The sequence below is a fragment of the Saimiri boliviensis genome, chromosome 21 (assembly GCF_048565385.1).
Source record: "Saimiri boliviensis isolate mSaiBol1 chromosome 21, mSaiBol1.pri, whole genome shotgun sequence".
Classification (NCBI taxonomy): domain Eukaryota; kingdom Metazoa; phylum Chordata; class Mammalia; order Primates; family Cebidae; genus Saimiri; species Saimiri boliviensis.
Window position 1 is genome coordinate 32,079,557 of NC_133469.1, and position 19,335 is coordinate 32,098,891.

General features: G+C 48.3%; 2 protein-coding genes across 3 annotated transcripts in view; one reads left to right on the forward strand and one right to left on the reverse strand.

The window, feature by feature from the left end:
* The window catches only part of ZMAT5 (zinc finger matrin-type 5), a 33,476-nt gene extending 31,297 nt beyond the window's left edge, over positions 1 to 2,179 (reverse strand). Inside the window, exon 1 of one of the 2 annotated variants that reach the window (XM_010349171.2) lies at positions 2,045 to 2,179. The gene's annotated coding sequence lies outside the window, so the exon portion shown is untranslated. The remainder of the gene's footprint in view (positions 1 to 2,044) is intronic. The other variant, XM_010349170.3, reaches the window with a different exon arrangement.
* A 296-nt stretch (positions 2,180 to 2,475) lies between these two features.
* On the forward strand, positions 2,476 to 5,679 carry UQCR10 (ubiquinol-cytochrome c reductase, complex III subunit X). Its single transcript, XM_003938465.3, has 2 exons — positions 2,476 to 2,677; positions 5,414 to 5,679. Exons 1-2 carry the CDS (start codon positions 2,528 to 2,530, stop codon positions 5,453 to 5,455), a joined length of 192 nt encoding a protein of 63 aa, XP_003938514.1. The 5' UTR covers positions 2,476 to 2,527; the 3' UTR covers positions 5,456 to 5,679.
* The last annotated feature ends 13,656 nt before the right edge of the window (positions 5,680 to 19,335 follow it).

Consider the following 19,335-nt stretch of genomic DNA (forward strand, 5'->3'; position numbering starts at 1 on the left):
CGTCTCTTGTCAGATCATCAGCAGCATTAGATTCTCACAGGAGCGTGAACCCTACTGTGAACTGTGCATGCAAGGGATCTAGGTTGTGCACTTCTTAGGATAATCTAATGCCTGATGATCTGTCACTGCCTCCCATCACCCCCAGAAGGGACTGTTGAGTTGCAGGACAACAAGCTCAGGGCTCCCACTGATTCTACATTATGGTGAGTTGTATAATTATTTCATTATATATTACAATGTAATAATAGAAATAGACAGGCGTGGTGGCTAATGCCTACAATCCCAGCACTTTGGGAGGCTGAGGCAGGTGGATCATCAGGTCAGGACTTCAAGACCAGCCTGGCCAAGATGGTGAAACTCCATCTCTACTAAAAATACAAAAAATTAGCCAGGTGTGGTAGCAGGCACCTGTAATTCGTTACTCGGGAGGCTGAGGCAGAGGTGGCAGTGAGCTGAAATCACACCACTGCACTCCAGCCTGGGTGACAGAGCAAGACTCTGTTTTTTTTTAAAAAAAATTTAGATATCTTTCTCGATTCCTCTTTCCTGTGCACCCTACACACATCTGCTAGCTTGCTCTGTCTGCCCTACCCCCCAAATTACATCCCAAATCTGATCACTGCTCTGCTCCACACCCTAATCTAAATTACCACCCATCAGGCCAGGTGTGGTGGCTCATGCCTATAATCTCAACACTTTGGGAGGCCGAGGTGGCCGATCACTTGAGGTCAGGAGTTTGAGACCAGCCTGGCCAACACAGTGAAACCTCATCTCTACATTAGCTGGGTGTGGTGGTGCGCACCTGTAATCCCAGCTACTTGGGAGGCTGAAGCAGGAGAATCACTTGAACCTGGGAGGTGGAGGTTGCAGTGAGCCAAGATCGTGGCACTGCACTCCAGCCTGGGTGACAGAGTGAGACTCCATCTCAAAAGGAAAAAAAAATTAAAAATAACCACCCATCTTCCCTCAACTGATCTACTACCATAACTTCCCCCTCGAAGTCCACTCTCCAGAGACCAGCCAGAAAGATGACATTAAAGTGTAAATTAAATCTTGTTACCTTTCTGCCAAAAACCCTTCAGTGGCTTCATAGTACAATTAGAAAAAAAAAAAAAAACAAGACTGCTTGGCAAGACGCGGTGGCTCACACCTGTAGTCCCAGCACCATGGGAGGCCAAGACAGGAAGATCGCTTGAGCCCAGGAGTTGGAGATCAGCCTAGGCAACACAGTGAGAGCCTATCTCTAACAACAAAAACAAAGAAAACAAGACTCTTTAACGTGGGTTACAAGGCCAGGCATGAGCTGACCAGACATGAGTTCACCTCTTCACAGTCCACTCTACTTCTTTCCCTCAAACATCCCAGGACTGCAGCCGCCTCAAGGCCTCTGCACCAACGTTTTCCTGTTCAATTCGCTACTATTCATTCAAATCTCTAGTCAAGTGTCACCCCCAGAGCGGCCACCCTGGGTGCAATGTCACCACCACTACCTCTCCAGTCAACCAAAGCACTATCCTGTTTCATGTCTTGTACCTCCCCATCCGCCCACTCAGTAGATTGAGCGCTCTGTGAGAACAGGGACTCGTTCACTGCTGGGTCCCCAGAGCAGGGACCAGAACTGGCGCTGGGAAAACATGTGTTGAATACCCAGGGTACTCCAAGCTCTTGCTCTTTCCTATCCCAAGCACGTCCCAAGTCTCCAGCCTTCCAGGCCAGGGTTGCCAGGTGCGAAGCCCAGGGGTGAGAAGAACAGGAAGCAGGGCCGATCTGTCCCTGCCCTTAAGCCAGGGTGGAGGATTCAACTTCCAGGACAAGACTTTTGCCACAGGCTCCAACTCTTGGCCTGAACTTGGGGCTGGTGGAGGGGACAAGGCGCTGGTGGAGGGGACAAGGCGAAGAGATGAGCCAGGGTCTCAGTAACCCGCTCGCCCCTCTATACACTTCCCATCCCAAGAATTGGTGCGTCTCTCCGCGGGGTGCACGGACAGAGAAGGAAGAGCTCAAGTCTTCCGTGCGAGGGGAAAGAGACTAGGACTCGCCCTACCTCCATGTCCCGCCGAAGAAAGTACCCGGCTCCCTGGTGGCTATAGCTCCGGGCTCCTCCTCCAGCTTCCTCGCGTCGCGCACTGCTTGCTGGGATTCGTAGTCCCGCCTTGGCTATCAGTTCGCCTTTCCCAGAGAGCTTTGGGAATCTAAGACGGGACCAGGCAGAGGGCGGGGTTGGGGGGAAGGTGATCGCGCGCGAGGGCTTCTGAGAGTTGTAGTTTAGCCTATTTAAACAGCCAGGAATTCTGAAGAAAAATTGGGTAATAAATTTGATCAGATTATCTGGGCTATTCTCATATGAATCTCATGAGATTTTTTTTTTTCTCATGCCCAGGACAGCAGTACCTCTGTGTTTCAAAACAACTAACACTGAGATTCAGAGGAACTACAAATCCCATAAAGTGTTGCACGTCTAGGGTCTTTGGAGAACGAGGTCGGCCCCGGCGCAGGCGCAGTGGCGCGAGATAGACTGTGAAGGAACATGGCGGCCCAGACGCTGACTGGGAAAGTCTACTCCCTGCTGTTCCGCAGGACTTCCACCTTCGCCCTCACCATCGTCGTGGGCGTCCTGTTCTTCGAGCGCGCCTTCGATCAAGGCGCGGACGCCATCTACGACCACATCAACGAGGGGGTGAGGGCCTGGGCCATCCCTGACCTTGGGCCCGCCTGAGGGTTGACGGTGGGAGTTGAGGGGGGACGGGACTCAGTCTAACTTCACCAGGAAGGGGGTAAGGGGTAAACTGTCGGTGTCTTCTGTCTCGAGTCTGCCGTCTGTCCTCTTGGCTTGGTGTGAATTATAAAACGTTAAGCGAGGTTAATCTGTCTCACTACAGGGGTTGTAAGTATTGCTTTGTGCCACTCCACGTACCCACTTGTCCCTTTTCAGAAGCGAAAACTAAAGGCTAGTTAGATCAAAGGACTTACTAAGTGCACGCCACTAGGAAGCCAGGGGCAGGTCAGGGCCAGAAACGGGACCTCTGTCTCAGGGTTAATAGGGCAGATTTGAGCAGGCAACGGTCGTGAAAAGGACATTAGACACCTTAGACGCCGTGGCTGTCGTTTCAAGATGGCGCTTCCGGTCCCAAGGCTTCCCACGTAGGCGTTAGTATTAATGAGGTGGGGGGCTATGAAGTCAGAAAGCTTTGGATAGGAACACTGGTCCTTGTCACTTAACTGTGGCATTAAGTTGGCCAATTTTCTTCTCTGAGATCCAGTTTTAATTGTGAATTGGAGATATAAATAATGACCTGAGCACTGTTGTGAGGATTACATGAGATGTAGGCAGGGAGTCACATGCCTGGTAGGTGGTACCACTGAAAAATAACCATTGCTTAAATTCCTTAGGAGAAAGTGGAGGCATGAGACAGGAATCACAACACATTTTTAACTCTTAATGTACCAGGCACTTTGCTAGGTGCAGGGTATACTTTATGTTGGTAAATTATGTCTGTATTGGAGTAGGCCTTATACATATAGCCCTGCTCCAGCACTCACTTGTGTTTTTAATTTGAGGCTGTCTGAGTGCAGCCTGGGAAGGCACTGTCCACTAGTACTATGCCACCTGTGACCAATACAACTTCCTGCCCATGTGAAGGCATTGCCACTGTCCCATCTCTTGAAAGTGGTTCTGTTGACCATTCCCATTGATCTGGAAAGACAGCTAAGTATGCTGTTATAACTCACCCATTTTCCCTCTGCTTTTTTTTTTTTTTTTTTTTTTGAGATGGAGTCTTCTTTGTCGCTCAGGCTGGAGTGCAGTGGAGCGATCTCGGCTCACTACAACCTCCACATCCCAGATTCAAGCAATTCTCCTGCCTAGCTTTCTGAGTAGCTGGGATTACAGGCACATGCCACCATGCCTGGCTAATTTTTGTATTTTTTTGGTAGAGACGAGCATTCACCATGTTGGCCAGGCTGGTCTCGACCTCCTGACCTTGTGATTCGCTCACCTCAGCCTCCCAAAGTGCTGGGATTACAGGCATGAGCCACTGCATCCAGACTTTTTTTTTTTCTTTTTGAGAAACGGTTTTACTGTCGCCCAGGTTGGAGTGCAGTGGCATGATCACAGCTCACTGCAGCCTTGACCTCCTGAGTTCAAGTGATCCTTCCAACTCAGCTTCCCAAGTAGCTGGGACCACAGGCATGTACCACCACGCCCAGCTAATTTTTTTTTTTTTTTTTTTTTTTTTTTTTGAGACGGGGTTTCGCTTTTGTTACCCAGGCTGGAGTGCAATGGCGTGATCTTGGCTCACCACAACCTCCGCCTCCTGGGTTCAGGCAATTCTCCTGCCTCAGCCTCCTGAGTAGCTGGGATTACAGGCACACGCCACCATGCCCAGCTAATTTTTGTATTTTCAGTAGAGACGGGGTTTCACCATGTTGACCAGGATAGTCTCGATCTCTTGACCTCGTGATCCACCCGCCTCGGCCTCCCAAAGTGCTGGGATTACAGGTGTGAGCCACCGCGCCCGGCTAATTTTTGTATTATTTATAGAGATGGGGTTTCACCGTGTTGCCCAGGCTGATCTAGAATTCCCGAGCTCAAGCAGTCCTCCTGACTTAACCTCCTAAAATGCTGGGATTACAGGCGTGAGCCACAGTGCTTAGCCTCTTGTGCTTTTGGGAATGAGAATTTCAGCCAATTTAAGTCCTAGGAAATGTTTTAAATTGCTCATGGTGAAATACTTTGGGGCTATGCACTTACAACCTCTTTAGTAATACCTGGGAGTTGAACTGAGATGTCTTCCAGACTATTTTTATTAATGATTGTGTGCTTTGGGGCACTTCCCTCAATCTCAACCCGAATTTCCTTAAGATCATCCCTTTCCACTTCACCTGGTGATTGAAAGCATCATCGTTTTTATAAATGCCAAGAATGTGCATGAAAGTTGGGTGAGTGTCTCACGCCTGTCATTCCAGCTCTTTGGGAGGCCAGAGTGGGTGGATCACTTGATGTCAGGAATTCGAGACCAGCCTGCCCAACATGGCAAAATCCCGTTTCTACCAAAAATACAAAAAGTAACTGTGTAGTACACACCTGTATTCCCAGCTGCCTGAGAAGCTGAGGCAGGAGACTCGCTTGAACCCAGGAGGTAGAGGTTGCAGTGAATGGAGGTTGCAGTGAGCCAAGATTGCACCACTGCACTGCGGCCTGGTTGACAGAGCAAGTCTCCATCTCAAAAAAGAAAAAGAAAATTGTGCATTAAACCTAGGATTGCTTCCAGTTTGCTCACTGCAGGTGTATGTTTTTAATCCGGACATGGCATGTGTTTCTTCCAAGCTCGTTTTAGAGACCACGTTAGTGAGAGTAGTTGTAAAATGTGAGAGGCAAAGGTCAAAATCTGTGGCTCTTGTCTTTAAAATGTAGAAGCTGTGGAAACACATCAAGCACAAGTATGAGGACAAGTAGTTCCTTGGAGGCCCCATCCAGGCCAGAAGGACCAGGTCCACCCAGCAGCTGTTTGCCCAGAGCTGGAGCCTCAGCTTGAAGATGATGCTTAAGTTACTCTTCGTGGACCACTGTTCACTGTTGGCAAGAAACGGCTTTACCTTCAAAACAGACTCTTGACCTTCTGCTGTGTTTGAAGTATGTTTAGTCAGCATGATCAGGAAATAAATGTGAATTGCCCTTGAGACCTGCTTCAGCACTGGTTGCTTTGTTAACTGTACCTGATCTTCACTGTTCAGTAATTTGAGACCACTTCAAAGCCCTCTGCAAATACCCTAAGGGCAGGCTCTCCTATTTTGAGTTTTCCATTACCAAGGAATTCTGATTTTCAAAACGGAAACCAGAGTTGGAGATACTACAGTCAAACTTTGGCTTCTAAGCCAGTAATTCCATTCTTAAATCACTCACTGTCTTGGCCTTGGGGAAGCACTATGGCTTCCGCTGGAGGAAAGACCCTGGCTTGGGGTTCTTAGCCAGTCCCCACCCTGGGTTCTAGTTCAGGAGTATCCAATCTTTTGGCTTCCCTGAGCCAAATGGGAAGAATTGTCTTGGGCCACACATAAAATAACACTAATAGCTGATGAGCTAAAACAGAAAAACAGTTTGTGCATAAATCTCGTGTTTACAAATTTGCATTTGGGCCTCATTCAAAGCCATCCTGGCCTGCATGCAGCTTGGGGAACCAGGTTGGACAAGCTTGGTCTAGTCTTCCTGCCTTTTACTGAGTATCTTTTGGTAAGCTGCCATAATACCTCTCTGGGTCACAGCCTCCTGCCACAGTTCCACTCTTATGAGTTCAGTTCATAAGCGTTCTTGGTTTGAATCCTGACCATCGATTCTAGCTATGGGAACCAGGGTAATATGGTTTGGCTGTGTCTCCACCCAAATCTCATTTTGAATTGTAGTTCCCTTAGTTCCCATGTGTTGTTGGGGAGGGACCTGGTGGGAGATAATTGAATCATGGGAGCAGTCTCCCCATACTGTTCTCATGGTAGTGAATAAGTCTCTCTTCTTTTTTTAATTTTGAAGTCTCTGGTCCTTGATTTATTTTTTTCTTTTTTTTTAAATTTTGAAGGTAGTGAATAAGTCTTAGAAGATCTGATGATTTTATAAGGGGTTCCCCTTTTGCTTGGCTCTGATTCTCTCTTACCTGCTGCCAGGTAAGATGTGCTTTTCGCCTTGCACCGTGACTGTGAGACGTCTTCAGCCACGTGGTACTGTGACTTCATTAAACCTCTTTTTCTTTATAAATGACCCAGTCTTTATCAGCAGCATGAAAATGGACTCATAGGCAATGGCAAGGCACTTGACCTTGCTGAACTCTGGTTTCCTTATCTGTAAAACGGTGATAGTAAAACATAATGCATGGGGTTTTGGGGAGTATTAAAGGAATTGTAGGCCTATAATTCCAGCACTTTAGGAGGCTGAGGTGGGAGAATTGCTTGAAGCAAACAGTTTGAGATCAGCCTAAGCAACATAGTGAGACACCCTGCCTCTACAAAAAATTTTAAAATTAGCATGGTGACACAAGTCTGTAATCCCAGCTACTTGGGAGGCTGAGGTGGGAGGATCACTTGAACCCAGAAGTTAAGGTTACGGTGAGTTATGATTCTACCACTGCACTCCTGCCTACGAGTGAGAGAGACCCTGTCTCTCAAAAAAATTTTTGGCCTGGCATGGTGGCTCACACCCATAATCCCAGCAACAAGCTCTGTTGTATAAAAACCTTACCTTGGCAACTGTGGGACAATGAGATTGGAAGTGGGTGGGAATGAAAGCAAGGAGGCTAGCTAGGAGGCTGAGGCCCAGCTCCTGTGAGAGACCTTGCGGTGTGGCTGGAAACTGTGCCACCTGGCTGGGAGTGGCAGAGGAGAGCATTGGGAAGCCCTGAGCAGGCATAGAGCAACTCTGTTTTGTAGCTGGGTAAGCTGCCTGGCCTGGTAAGGTAAATGACTCACCCACCTGCCTTCTTTCACCTACAGCCTGATGTGATTCAGCCAGAGCTGGATTATCAAGAATCTTCTCTGATGGAGGAAGATTCAGGTCAGGAAACCGATGGAGAGGTAGGAGAGACCCTAGAAATTGCCCAGTTTTTCCTACCTGAGGCATATCTTTGTGAAGATGAAGTTGAAGCCTAGAAAAATTATGACCTGCCAAAGATAGTACAACTCTGGGGGTCAAATCAATCAACCAGGCCAGGTGGTTCATGCCTGTAATCTCAACACTTTGGGAGGCCAAGGCAGGTGGATCACTTGAAGTCAGGAGTTTGAGACCAGCCTGGGCAACATGACGAAACCCATCTCTACTCAAAATACAAAAATTAGCTGGGCATGGTGGTGTACACCTGTAATCCCAGCTAATCAGGAGGCTGAGGCAGGAGAATCATTTTAACCTAGGAGGTGGAGGTTGCAGTGAGCTGAGATTATGCCACTGCACTCCAGCCTAGGCGACTGAAACAAATCAAACAAACAAACAAAAACACATAAAGAATTAAAGTTAGTTTTAAGAAGACCTGAACCAAAGCAGAGGCATTTCTAAGGCTTTTGTTTTCTAGATGCCATCATAGCTCACTGCAGCCTTGAACTCCTGGGCTCCTCCTGCCTTGGTCTCCTGAGTTGCTGGGACTACAGGTGTGGGGTATTGTACCTGGCTAATTTCTTGTAGAGATGTGGTCTTGCTATTACCCAGGAGGGTCTTAAACTCTTGGCCTCCAGTAATCCTTCCTCCTTGGCATTTCAAAACACTAGGATTCTGGCAGAGGCACCATGCCTGGTCTCAGACTTTTATGCATGTTTTCAGCATCACATAGAGAATGACTCCAGGGGTTGAAGAGTGCCACTTATATTAAACTGTTCCCAATGATTCGAGGGCAATATTCTGGTAAACACTAAAGCAGGGGAAGGGTGCAGTGGCTTACGCCTATAATCCCAGCACTTTGGGAGGCCAAGGCAGGGGGATCACTTGAGGTCAGGAGTTCCAGACCAGCCTGGCCAACATGGTAAAACCCCGTCTCTACTGGAAATACAAAAATGAGCCAGGCATTATGGCACGTGCTTGTAGTCTTAGCTACTCGGGAGGCTGAGGCAGGAGAATCGCTTGAACCCAGGAGGCGGAGGTTGCAGTGAGCCGAGATCGTGCCACTGCACTCTGCCCTGGGTGACAGAGCGAGGCTCTGCCTGAAAAACAAAACAATAAAGCAGGGAACATTCTTGCAGTTATTCTGTTGTTCTTCAGTACATGAGGACAAGCTTACGGCTGCAAGGTCAGAGTGTGCTTATAGATCACCTACCTCAGGTGGGCCACATTCCCACACTCAGGCCAACCAGCACATGCCACCACACCTGGCTAATTTTTCCTATTTGTTGTAGACAGGGGTCTCACTCTGTCACCCAGGCTGGGCATGGTGGCATGTGCCTGTGGTCCCAACTACTCAGGAGGCTGAGGTGGGAGGACTGCATGAATCCAGGAGGCAGAGGTTGCAGTGAGCCTAGATCACGCCACTGCACTCCTGCCTGGGCGACAGCAAGCCTCCATCTCAAAACAAACAAAAAAGGCATCAAGAATTAAAGTTCGTTTTATTAAGAAGTCTTTTCTTTTTGAGACAGGGTCTCACTCTGTTGCCCAGGCCGAAGTGCAATGGTGCAATCATGGCCCATTGCAGCCTCCCAACTCCAGGGCTCAAAGGATCTTCCCACCTCAGCCTCTCCAGTAGATGGGACTACAGTTGCCTGCCACCACACCCAGCTAATTTTTTAAATTTTCTTTTGTAGAAATGGGGTCTTGCTGTGTTGACCAGGCTGGTTTTGAACTCCTGGCTTCAAGTGGTCCTCCTGCCTTAGCCTCCTAAAGTGCTGAGATTACAGGCGTGAGTCACTGTGCCCAGTCTTACCCTTTTGCCCAGGCTGGAGTGCAGTAGCATGATCTTGGCTCACTGCAACCTCCACCTCCTGGGTTCCAGCAGTTCTGCCTCAGCCTCCTGAGTAGCTGGGACTACAGACACCTGCCACCACACTGGCCTAATTTTATATTTTTAGTAGAGATAGGGTTTCATCATGTTGTCCAGGCTGGTCTCAAACTCCTCAGCTCAAGCAATCTGCCTACCTTGGCCTCCTAAAGTGCTGGGATTACAGGGTGAGCCACTGCACCCAGCCTAGAGTCATTTATCTTTTTTTTTTTTTTTTAAAAAAGATGGGTTTCACCATGATGGCCAGGCTGGTCTTGAACTCCTGACCTCAGGTGATCCACCCACCTTGGCCTCCCAAAGTGCTAGGATTACAGGCGTGAGCCACAGCGCCCAGCCGAGTCATTTATCTTTTAAGGAATCTAATAAGCTAGAGATGTTGGGGGTACGTACTCTATCCTGTCCTGTCTTCAAGGATTCTTCCTGAGAGCTGCATTTCATCACAGAATCAGAGGTTCAAACAGCAATGAGGAAACAGGGTTTCTTAAATGTGCTGCTTTATCTCACACCAAACTATTAACAGTGGTTAACTGTTGAGTGAGTCATTGTTTATTTTTCTTTTCTTAGAGACAGTTTCTCACTCTGTTGCCCAGGCAGGAGTACAGTGGTGCAATCACAGCTCCTTGCAGCCTTAAAACTCCAAACTCCAGGGCTCAAGTCATTCTCCCACCTCAGCTTCCTAAGTAGCTGGAACTACAGGTATGTTTACCATGACTGCCTTTTTTAAAAAATAAAAATAAAAATAAAAATCAGTCTTGTTCTGTTGCCCAGGCTGGAGTGCAGTGGCACGATCTTGGCTTACTGCAACCTGTGTGCTTCCTGGGTTCAAGTGATTCTTCTCTTTCAGCCTCCTAAGTAGCTGGGATTATAGGCACCCACCACCACGCCCAGATAATTTTTTTTTTTTTGAAATGGAGTCTCACTCAGTCGCCCAGGCTGGAGTCCAATGGTGCAATCTCAGCTCACCACAATCTCCACCCGCCCCCACCCTCCACCGGGTTCAAGTGATTCTCCCGTCTCAGCCTCCAAAGTAGCTGGGACTACAGGCACGCACCACCATGCCTAGCTAATCTTTGTATTTTTGGTAGAGACGGGGTTTCACTATGTTGGCCAGGCTGGTCTCGAACATCTGACCTCGTGATCCACCAGCCTCAGCCTCCCAAAGTGCTGGGATTACAGGCATAAGCCACCACGCCTGGCTGGCCTATTTATTTTATTTTATTTTATTTTATTTTATTTTATTTTATTTATTTACAGATGGAGTCTCACTCTGTCGCCCAGGCTGGAGTGCAGTGGTGCGATTTTGGCTCACTGCAACCTCCACCTCCTGGGTTCAAGCAATTCTCCTGCTTCAGCCTCCCGAGTAGCTGGGATTACAGGTGCGCACCACCACACCCAGCTAATTTTTGTATCTTTTTAGTAGAGACGGGGTTTCACCATGTTGGTCAGGCAGGTCTCGAACTTGTGACCTTGTGATCCACCTGCCTCAGCCTCCCAAAGTGCTGGGATTACAGGTGTGAGCCACCACGCCCCGCCTCTATTTTTTTTTTTTTTTAAGAGATGGGGTCTTGCTATGTTGCCAAGGCTGGTCTTGAACTCCTGCCTCAAGTGATCCTTCCACCTTGGCCTCCCAAAGTGCTAGGATTACAAGCATGAGTCACTGCACCCCACTGTTATTTTTCTTTGCCATTATATTTTCTCAGATTTCTAAGTTTTCTGCATCAATCGTGTATTACTTTTATAATGTGGGGTACATAAATTAAAAGGGGGTTTCCCAGAGAGACAGTGAATAGAGAAATCTAAGCAACATGAGCCACCAGCTCTGGCTCCAGGCCTGGAACCCTTCTGCTTGGTGGCTCAGGACTCCTTCCTCAGGTGCCGATGAGGACTTGTTTCTGGCCACCCAGGGCACTGCCAAATGAGAGCTGATTCCCCCCAGAGCTCCCTGGACGGGTCTGCCATGCAGGTGGGGAGAGCTAGGATTAACACCCTCCTCTGATCAGCTCGAAGAAGCTGATTGTAACTAGAAACAAGTTCTCCTCCCTCCCAAGCTTAGCCTGAAGCATTTCTCGGAGGCAAGAGCTGGGACAGTTCTTTAGAGTCAGAAAGCCCCAAGGGTTTCCCACCTGGTCCCCAGCACAGGTGTTAGGAAGAGCTAAATACTTGTGTACCTTGGAAAGTGAGTTCCAGAAAGTCTCCGATCCCACATAACTCTGAGCAAGCAGGACCACTCTGGGCTAAGAGTATTGGAGTTAATTTCATCTCTCTAGCTTCTCTCTTGTGTTCAAAAATATCTCTTAGGCTGGGTGCAGTGGCTTACACCTGTAAACACTTTGGGAGGCCAAGGCAGGAAGATCACTTGAGACCAGGAGTTTGAGACTACCCTGGGCAACATGAGACCCTGTCTCTAAAAAAAGTAGAAAAAAAGAATTTCAGCTCATGTTAGGGCTATGAAGAAAATCAAACTGATACTTTATGGAAAGCGACTCCAATTTGGAGAATAACGTTACATGCTCTTTGTCTCTTTTTTCTTTCTTTTCTTTTTTTTTTTTTTGAGACAGGGTTTCACTCTGCCTCCCAGGCTAAAGCGCAGTGGCACTATCTTGGCTCACTGCAACTTCCGCCTCCCAGGTTCAAGTGATTCTCATGCCTCAGCCTCCTGAGTAGCTGGGATTACAGGTATGTGCCACCATGCCCAGCTAATTTTTTGTATTTTAGTAGAGACAGGGTTTCACCACATTGCCCAGGCAATCCGCTTGCCTCGGCCTGATGTAGATGCCATCTCAAAAGAAAAAAGTCAGACCCAGATATAAATGCAGTTTCTTTCTTTCTTTTCTTTTCTTTTTTTTTTTTTTTTTGAGATGCAGTCTCACTCTGTCACCCAGGCTGTAGTGCAATGATGTGGTCTCGGCTCATGGCAACCTCTGCCTCCTGGGTTCAAGAGATTCTTCTGCCTCAGCCTCCCGAGTAGCTGGAACTACAGGCGTGTGCCACCACGCCTGGCTAATTTTTGTATTTTTAGTAGAGATGGGGTTTCACTGTGTTGGCCAGGCTGGTCTCTAACATCTGACCTTGTGATCCGCTCACCTCGGACTCCCAAAGTCCTGGGATTACACACATGAGCCACCACGCCTGGCTGTAGGTGCAGTTTCAACAAAGTCTTCCACTGACTCTGGTGCATTCTGAAGGATGGCCATTCAGAACTGTCCTGATCTAGGTGACCAGGCCATTTATAGCCTCTTTTTCTTTCTTTCTTTTTTTTTTTTAAGAAAAATGTTTTGCCCAGGGTAACACAGTAACAGTAAAGCAGAGATCCAAATGTAGGACCGTTGACTATGTTCATATTTATTACTCTGTGCCATGTAAAAAAAAAATTATAGTTTTTCTCTTTTCTTTGGGGCCTTGGCCCGATATGGTTGGATTTATATACAGACCGAATGCCAAGGGCAGACTTTAGCCATGTTGTCCAGGCTGGTCTTGAACTTCTAGACTCAAGCGATCCGCCTGCCTTGGCCTCCCAAAGTGCTGGGATTACAGGCATGAGTCACTGCACCCAAGTTATAGTCTTTTTTGGTAATTCACTGGAGGCTGCTGCTCAGGAAAGGGGCAGACAGAGCAGGGCAGTTCTCTTTAGCCTGGCCAATCCCCAAAGAGACCAACAGCACTTCCAGCACCTGTGGTGGTAAATCCTTCATACTGAAAGGAGTCTGGGTACCCACCAGACTCCTCTCCCCCGTCTACATCTTTCTCAGTCCCATTTTATACCTGCATCTGCTTCTTGGGGCTTTTATTTTGCCAGTCTGCAAGAAAAGATTGGCAAAATAAAAACCACTAGATATCCTTTTACTTATTAAATTCATAACTTTTTAAAAAAATCGTTATAATATCCGGCATGAGCCAAGATATGGGAAATGATTGTTTCAAACCCTGCTGGTGGGAAGACCCATTCAGCAACATCAGTCAAAAACTTGACCCAGCAATTCTGTTTCTAAGAATTTATCCTGAGAAGATAATCATGATTGTGGGCAAATATTTAGCCAGGACACTCTTCATTGTAGCTTAACAGCAAATAATTAGAAACAACCTAAATGTCCAACCACAGGGAATTGCCTGACTAAAGCATGGTATAATAGAAGACAAGTAAGTCATTCAGTATGATACAAGTGAGAAATAGATATCCACAGTGTCTCATTGCCTGAATAAATGGTGATAATAGCATATGTAGTACAATCCCTTATTTGTAGAAAACCATTGTATGTATTCCTTTTCTAAAAAAAAAATACTGGAAGGATAAGAACTGAAATCCTTACAGCGATTATTTCTGCATGATAGGATTATCGGTTGTTTTCCTTTGTTTATTTGTGAGCCACATCGAGCATGTTACTGCTTTTGTCCTAAGGGGGGTAAGCAATGTACGTTATTAAAAAGAAATAGATTCCATCCCTATGACTCAGTCAGCCCTTCCAAAAACAAGGAACAAGGACTGTCCTACAAATGAGTTTGAAGTCTTCTGGGGAAAGGACAGAAATCAATGAATTTAAAATGCCTGAGCAATGTGCAAAGTTGGAGAGAATACAAATTCCTTGCGCAAGACGGAGGTTGTGGTGGCTGCTTGAGTGATAGCAAAGGACGAACACTCTGTACTGTGTGGGGCAGGCAGGCAACTGGCACACACTGAAGATCACACACAAAAATAGTGCCTTCTCTGGGCACTCACCCAGGGGCAGGGCTGGGCCAGGTGCCATGCACCCTGTATCACTGGATCCTCATTCCGAGGTGGAAAATGAGGCTCGGAGTGGTTAAGTGTCTTCCCCAGGGTAACACAGCTACTGAGAGTAGAGCAGAGATCCAAATGCAGGACCATTGGCTATGCTCATATTTATTATTCTGTGCCATGTAAAAAAAGAAATTGGCTCATGCGTGTAATCCCAGCACTTTGGGAGGCTGAGGCTGGCGGATCATGAGGTCAGGAGATCAAGACCATCCTGGCTAACACGGTGAAACCCCGTCTATACTAAAAATACAAAAATTAGCCGGGAATGGTGGCACACCTGTAGTCCCAGCTACTCGGGAGGCTAAGGTGGGAGAATTGCTTGAACCTGGGAGGCGGAGTTTACAGTGAGCCGAGATCGCGCCACTGCATTCCAATCTGGGTGCCAGAGTGAGACTCAGTCTCGAAAAAAAAAAAAAAGAAATCATTTTTCTCTTTTCTTTGGGGCCTTGGCCTGATACGCTTGGATTTATATACAGACCGAATGCCAAGGGCAGACTCCAGCCGGCATCAAGGACAGGGCAATGATGTAGCGTAGTAAAAGTGCTGGCTGGCAGCTGCTTGGTGCTGACCACCTTCTTGCTGCTCCTGGCCTATCCTCATTTTGAAACTTCTGCCTAGACTGGCACAGTGGCTCACAACTGTAATCCCAGCACTTTGGGAGGCTGAGGTGGCAACGTTGCTTGAGTTCAGGAGTTCGAGATCAGCCTGGGAAACATGGGGGAACACCATCTCCACAAAAAATACAAAAATTAGCTGGGTATGGTGGTACACACCTGTAGTCCCACCTACTCAGGGAGCTGAGGTGGGAGGATCGCTAGAGCCTAGGCGGTGGAGGTTGCAGTGAACTAAGATCACACCACTGCCCTCCAGCCTGGGTGGCAGAGTGACACCCTGTCTCAAAAAAACAAAACCAAACCAAAAACTTTTGCCCAGAACCTTCCCTGACTGTTCTGGAACCCTTCTTTTCCATTGCACTCTTGTAAGGCCAGTGGCTCCCCACTACCTGTAACAAGATCAAATTCATATTCCCTAGCCTGATGTGTAAGACCTAGGCTACCTCAAATCTCACTTCACAAATCTACAAATCTACCAAATAGGGTCCTTGCTGGGCTTCCCTTTGCTCTATCACCTTGTGCCTGGGCATAGATGAGAAAAGCAGACATGCCTGAGTTTGAATTCTAGCTCTGCTGCTCTCTGGCTGGGGCTCCTTGGCCAGGTTGCTTCCCCTCTCTAAACCTCAGTTTCCTCATCTAAAAAATAGAATAATTATGCTGACATGTCACAGCGTGGTTGGGAAAGTACATGAGAGGGTTTGTGATGTGCTTAGCAAGGTCTAGGAGCAATAATTTTTTTTTTTTTTTTTTTTTTTTTTTTGATATGGGGTCTTGCCCTGTCACTCAGGCTGGAGCCTAATGGCTCACTGCAGTCTCCACCTCCCAGATTCAAGTGATTCTCCTGCCTTAGCCTCCTGAGTAGCTGGGATTACAGGTGTGCACCCCCACACCTGGCTATTTTTTTTTTTTTTTTGTATCTTTAGTAGAGACAGGGTTTTGCCATGATGACCGGGCTGGTCTCTAACTCCTGACCTCGTGATCTGCCCACCTTGGTCTCCCAAAGTGCTGGGATTACAGGTGTGAGCCACCACGCCCGGCCAGGAGGGGTAATTTTGTTATGTTCCTACGGAGAGTAAATGAATGGAGCTCCCCAGTCTTCAGGGACCTGTGCCTAATTAGCATATTTCATCCATAAAAATGCAGGCTGAGAGCTTTGGGGCTAACTGTACAGCTGAATCAGCCAAGTGCCGCCCCCTCGTTGTCCCAGCTGCTTTAAATTCATGTTCTCGGCATCCCTTCTCTCCCGCTGAGGCCTAATGGCTTTCCGGTGTTCTCCTTTTTGCCCTTTGGCAATCTCATTTTCCACGTCTCCAACACTATTTTAAGCCCCAGTAACCTTGTGTCTTCCTCGAGCATACCTTATCTCTCCCCAACACCTTTCACAGAGAGAAGAGTCCTGTCAGTTCCCTCCATCCCTGCTGTCTGAGCAGACTTCTGTCTCCTTCCTGTGCAGGTCCCCAACAGGGAGCGCCACTTCCCACCCTGGGGCTGCAACTCCAGGCAATGCCTGATCTCCTTCGCTCACCAAATTTTCCTAACATCTCCTTCAATTGGGCCCTCTGCAGGGAATCCTTTCCCTCCACTGGCAGACAGGAGAGGCTACGGCAGAGCAGTAACTGGGGAAATATGTCCTGCCCAGCTTCCTACTCTCTTCTCTTTCCCCTGCCCCTCCGCCAGTAGAATGACTTGAATGACAGGCTATATCAGCAAAAGCATGGTATTTAGAACAAAGGAGGTGACAGGCCCTCTTTTTCGTGCTGAGCTAACCACATGTGGAGTGTTACAGCTTCCAGTGCAAGTGCCAAGCTATAGGGAAGGAAAGTCTATAGGGTCTGAGGGTATAGACTTTAGAAGCCACAAACCTGGGTTTGAATTCTGACCCAGCCACTTTGCAGCCACAAGCAAGTGACTGAACGTCCATTTTTTGTTTGTTTTTGTGACAGAGTCTTGCTCTGTCACCCAGGCTCAAGTGCCGTGGCATGATACCAGCTCACTGCAACCTCTGCCTCCTGGGTTCAAGCAATTCTCCAGCCTCAGCCTCCCAAGTAGCTGGGACTGTAGGCACACGGCACCATGCCTGGCTAATTTTTCTATTTTTAGTAGAGACGGGGTTTCGCCATGTTGGCCAGGCTGGTCTCGAATTCCTGATCTCAGGTGATCTGCCTGCCTTGGCCTCCCAAAGTGCTGGGATTACAGGAGTGAGCCCCTGTGCCCGGCCTGAACTTCTAAAGGAGGTTTTTAATCAACCTATTTCCTGGCTTTGTTTCAAGGATTCAGTGAGGGTAATTTCCAGTCCAACAAGGCTGTGTGGAGCACCGCCTCTGGGTTCCCAGCACACCCACTGCACACTTACCAGGCCTGTTTCATTCTTTGTCCAGCTCGTGTGTCCAGGCCTTCCAGAGCCCGAAGGCTTCTGAGAAATGGCCCAGGAGGAATTAGGGCAGCTATGCCAAGAGAGTGGGAGGTGGGGTGCACAGAAAGCCAACTGGAGCATTTGCAGGAGGTACCTGCCACTCCTCTCCCAGCCCAGTCCCTGTGGGCAAGTCCCTGCAAGTTCTCTAGCCTGTCTCACAGCAGGCCGGGACTGTGCACATCTTATCCCAGCCACCCTGCCAACATCTCCAGTTTATTGCTAAGACAACTGTGGCTCCAAAAGGCGAGGCCACCTTGCTGAGAGCCAGGGAGTTTCTTAGCTCAGCTCAGTTCTGACCCCAGAGCCTAGCCCCTGCTCTGAATGACAAAAGCAAAATTAAGCCACCAGCCAATTTAGAGGACCTGGTCCTCCAGGGAAAAGGTCTGATCTGGCCATCACGTCTTACTCTGAATTAACACTCTGGAGCAGGCGTCCCCAAACTACAGCCCGCGAGCCGCATGTGGCCTCCTGAGGCCATTTATCCGGCCCCCCACCGCACTTCAGGAAGGGGCACCTCTTTCAGTGGTGGTCAGTGAGAGGAGCACAGTATGTGGTGGCCCTCCAATGGTCTGAGGGACAGTGATCTGGCCCCCTGTGTAAAAAGTTTGGGGACGCCTGCTCTGGAGAGACCAACGCCTTTCTGTGTAGGCCTCTCTCAAGCAGGGGAGTGTGGTTTTCCAGGTGTGACAGGCCACCTTCTGTTTGACAGTCATCGATCGAGCTGCTCCTCCTCTGCCACTGTCCTGTGGCAAGGCCTCTGATCCTGAAGGCTGGGCTCTGCCCATTGGCTCTGTCATGTGGCACCTGGGGAGCCCATCAGAGTGAAGGGGGCAGTAGCTTTACTTTTTTCTAAACAAAGTCACATCCAAAGGGCTCTCAGATATGCAGTTCCCAGGCTTCCCTAGAGACAAGGGCCTGGGGAGAGGCTGCTTCATGACAGAACTCACCCATGGAGGCAGAAGCCTTAGAGTTCAAGTCACCCCTGATTCTGTCCTGCCAGCAAGAACTACCAGCCAAAACCCAGTGAGACAGGCAGCTCTGTAACTGTTCATGGCCCTAGGACCCCAGAATTCCATGCTTGGGACTATGCCCCCCTGGAAATAGCAGGTGATTTGTGCAAAGGGGTTTCTGGCAGGGTGGTTAAAAGAAGGGAGATAGCCAGGTGCAGTGGCTCACGCCTGTAATCCCAGTGCTTTGGGGTGAGGCCACTGGATCACCTGAGGTCAGGAGTTTGAGACCAGCCTGGCCAACGTGGTGAAACCCCATCTCTACTAAAAATATAAAAATTAGCTGGGGAATCCCAGCTACTCGGAAGGCTGAAGCAGGAGAATCGTTTGAACCCAGGAGGCAGAGGTTTCAGTGAGCCAACATAGTGCCACTGTACTCCAACTTGGGCAACAGAGCGAGACACTCCATCTCATTTAAAAAAAAAAAAAAAAAAAAAGATGAGAGAGGTGGAAATGGTTCCAAATGCAGGGTAGACAGGGCTGCCTGCCCGCCACAGGAGCTTCCATTGCTCCCATTTGAACTGGGTACACTGCTTTCACAGTGCCCTCCCCATTCTGATCTTGTCTGGTCCTTGAAATTATCTATGCCCATCAGACAAGAGGGCAAGGGACAATGCTTATTCCCCATTTCTATTTTTCTTCTTCTTTTTTGAGAAGGAGTCTCGCTTTGTCACTCAGGCTGGAGTGTAGTCATGCAGTCTCCGATCACTGCAACCTTCTGCCTTGTGATTCAAGCCATTCTCCTGCCTCAGCCTCCTGATTAGCTGGGATTACAAGTACGTACCTATGCCTAGCTAAGTTTTATATATTTTAGAGACAGGGTTTCACCATGTTGGTGAACCATTGCTGGTCTGGAACTCCTGACCTCAAGTGATCCTCCCACCTCAGCCTCCCAAAGTGCTAGGATTATATGTGTGAGCCACTGTGCCCGGCCGGCCTCCCCCGTTTCTCGAAGGAAGAAACCAAAGCCCAGAGAGGCCAAGTGACTGAATGACCCCAGGTCACACAGCTCCTTAAGGTCTAGAGCCAGACCCTAGCCTTCCAAATTTATTTTTTTTTTTTTTGAGATGGA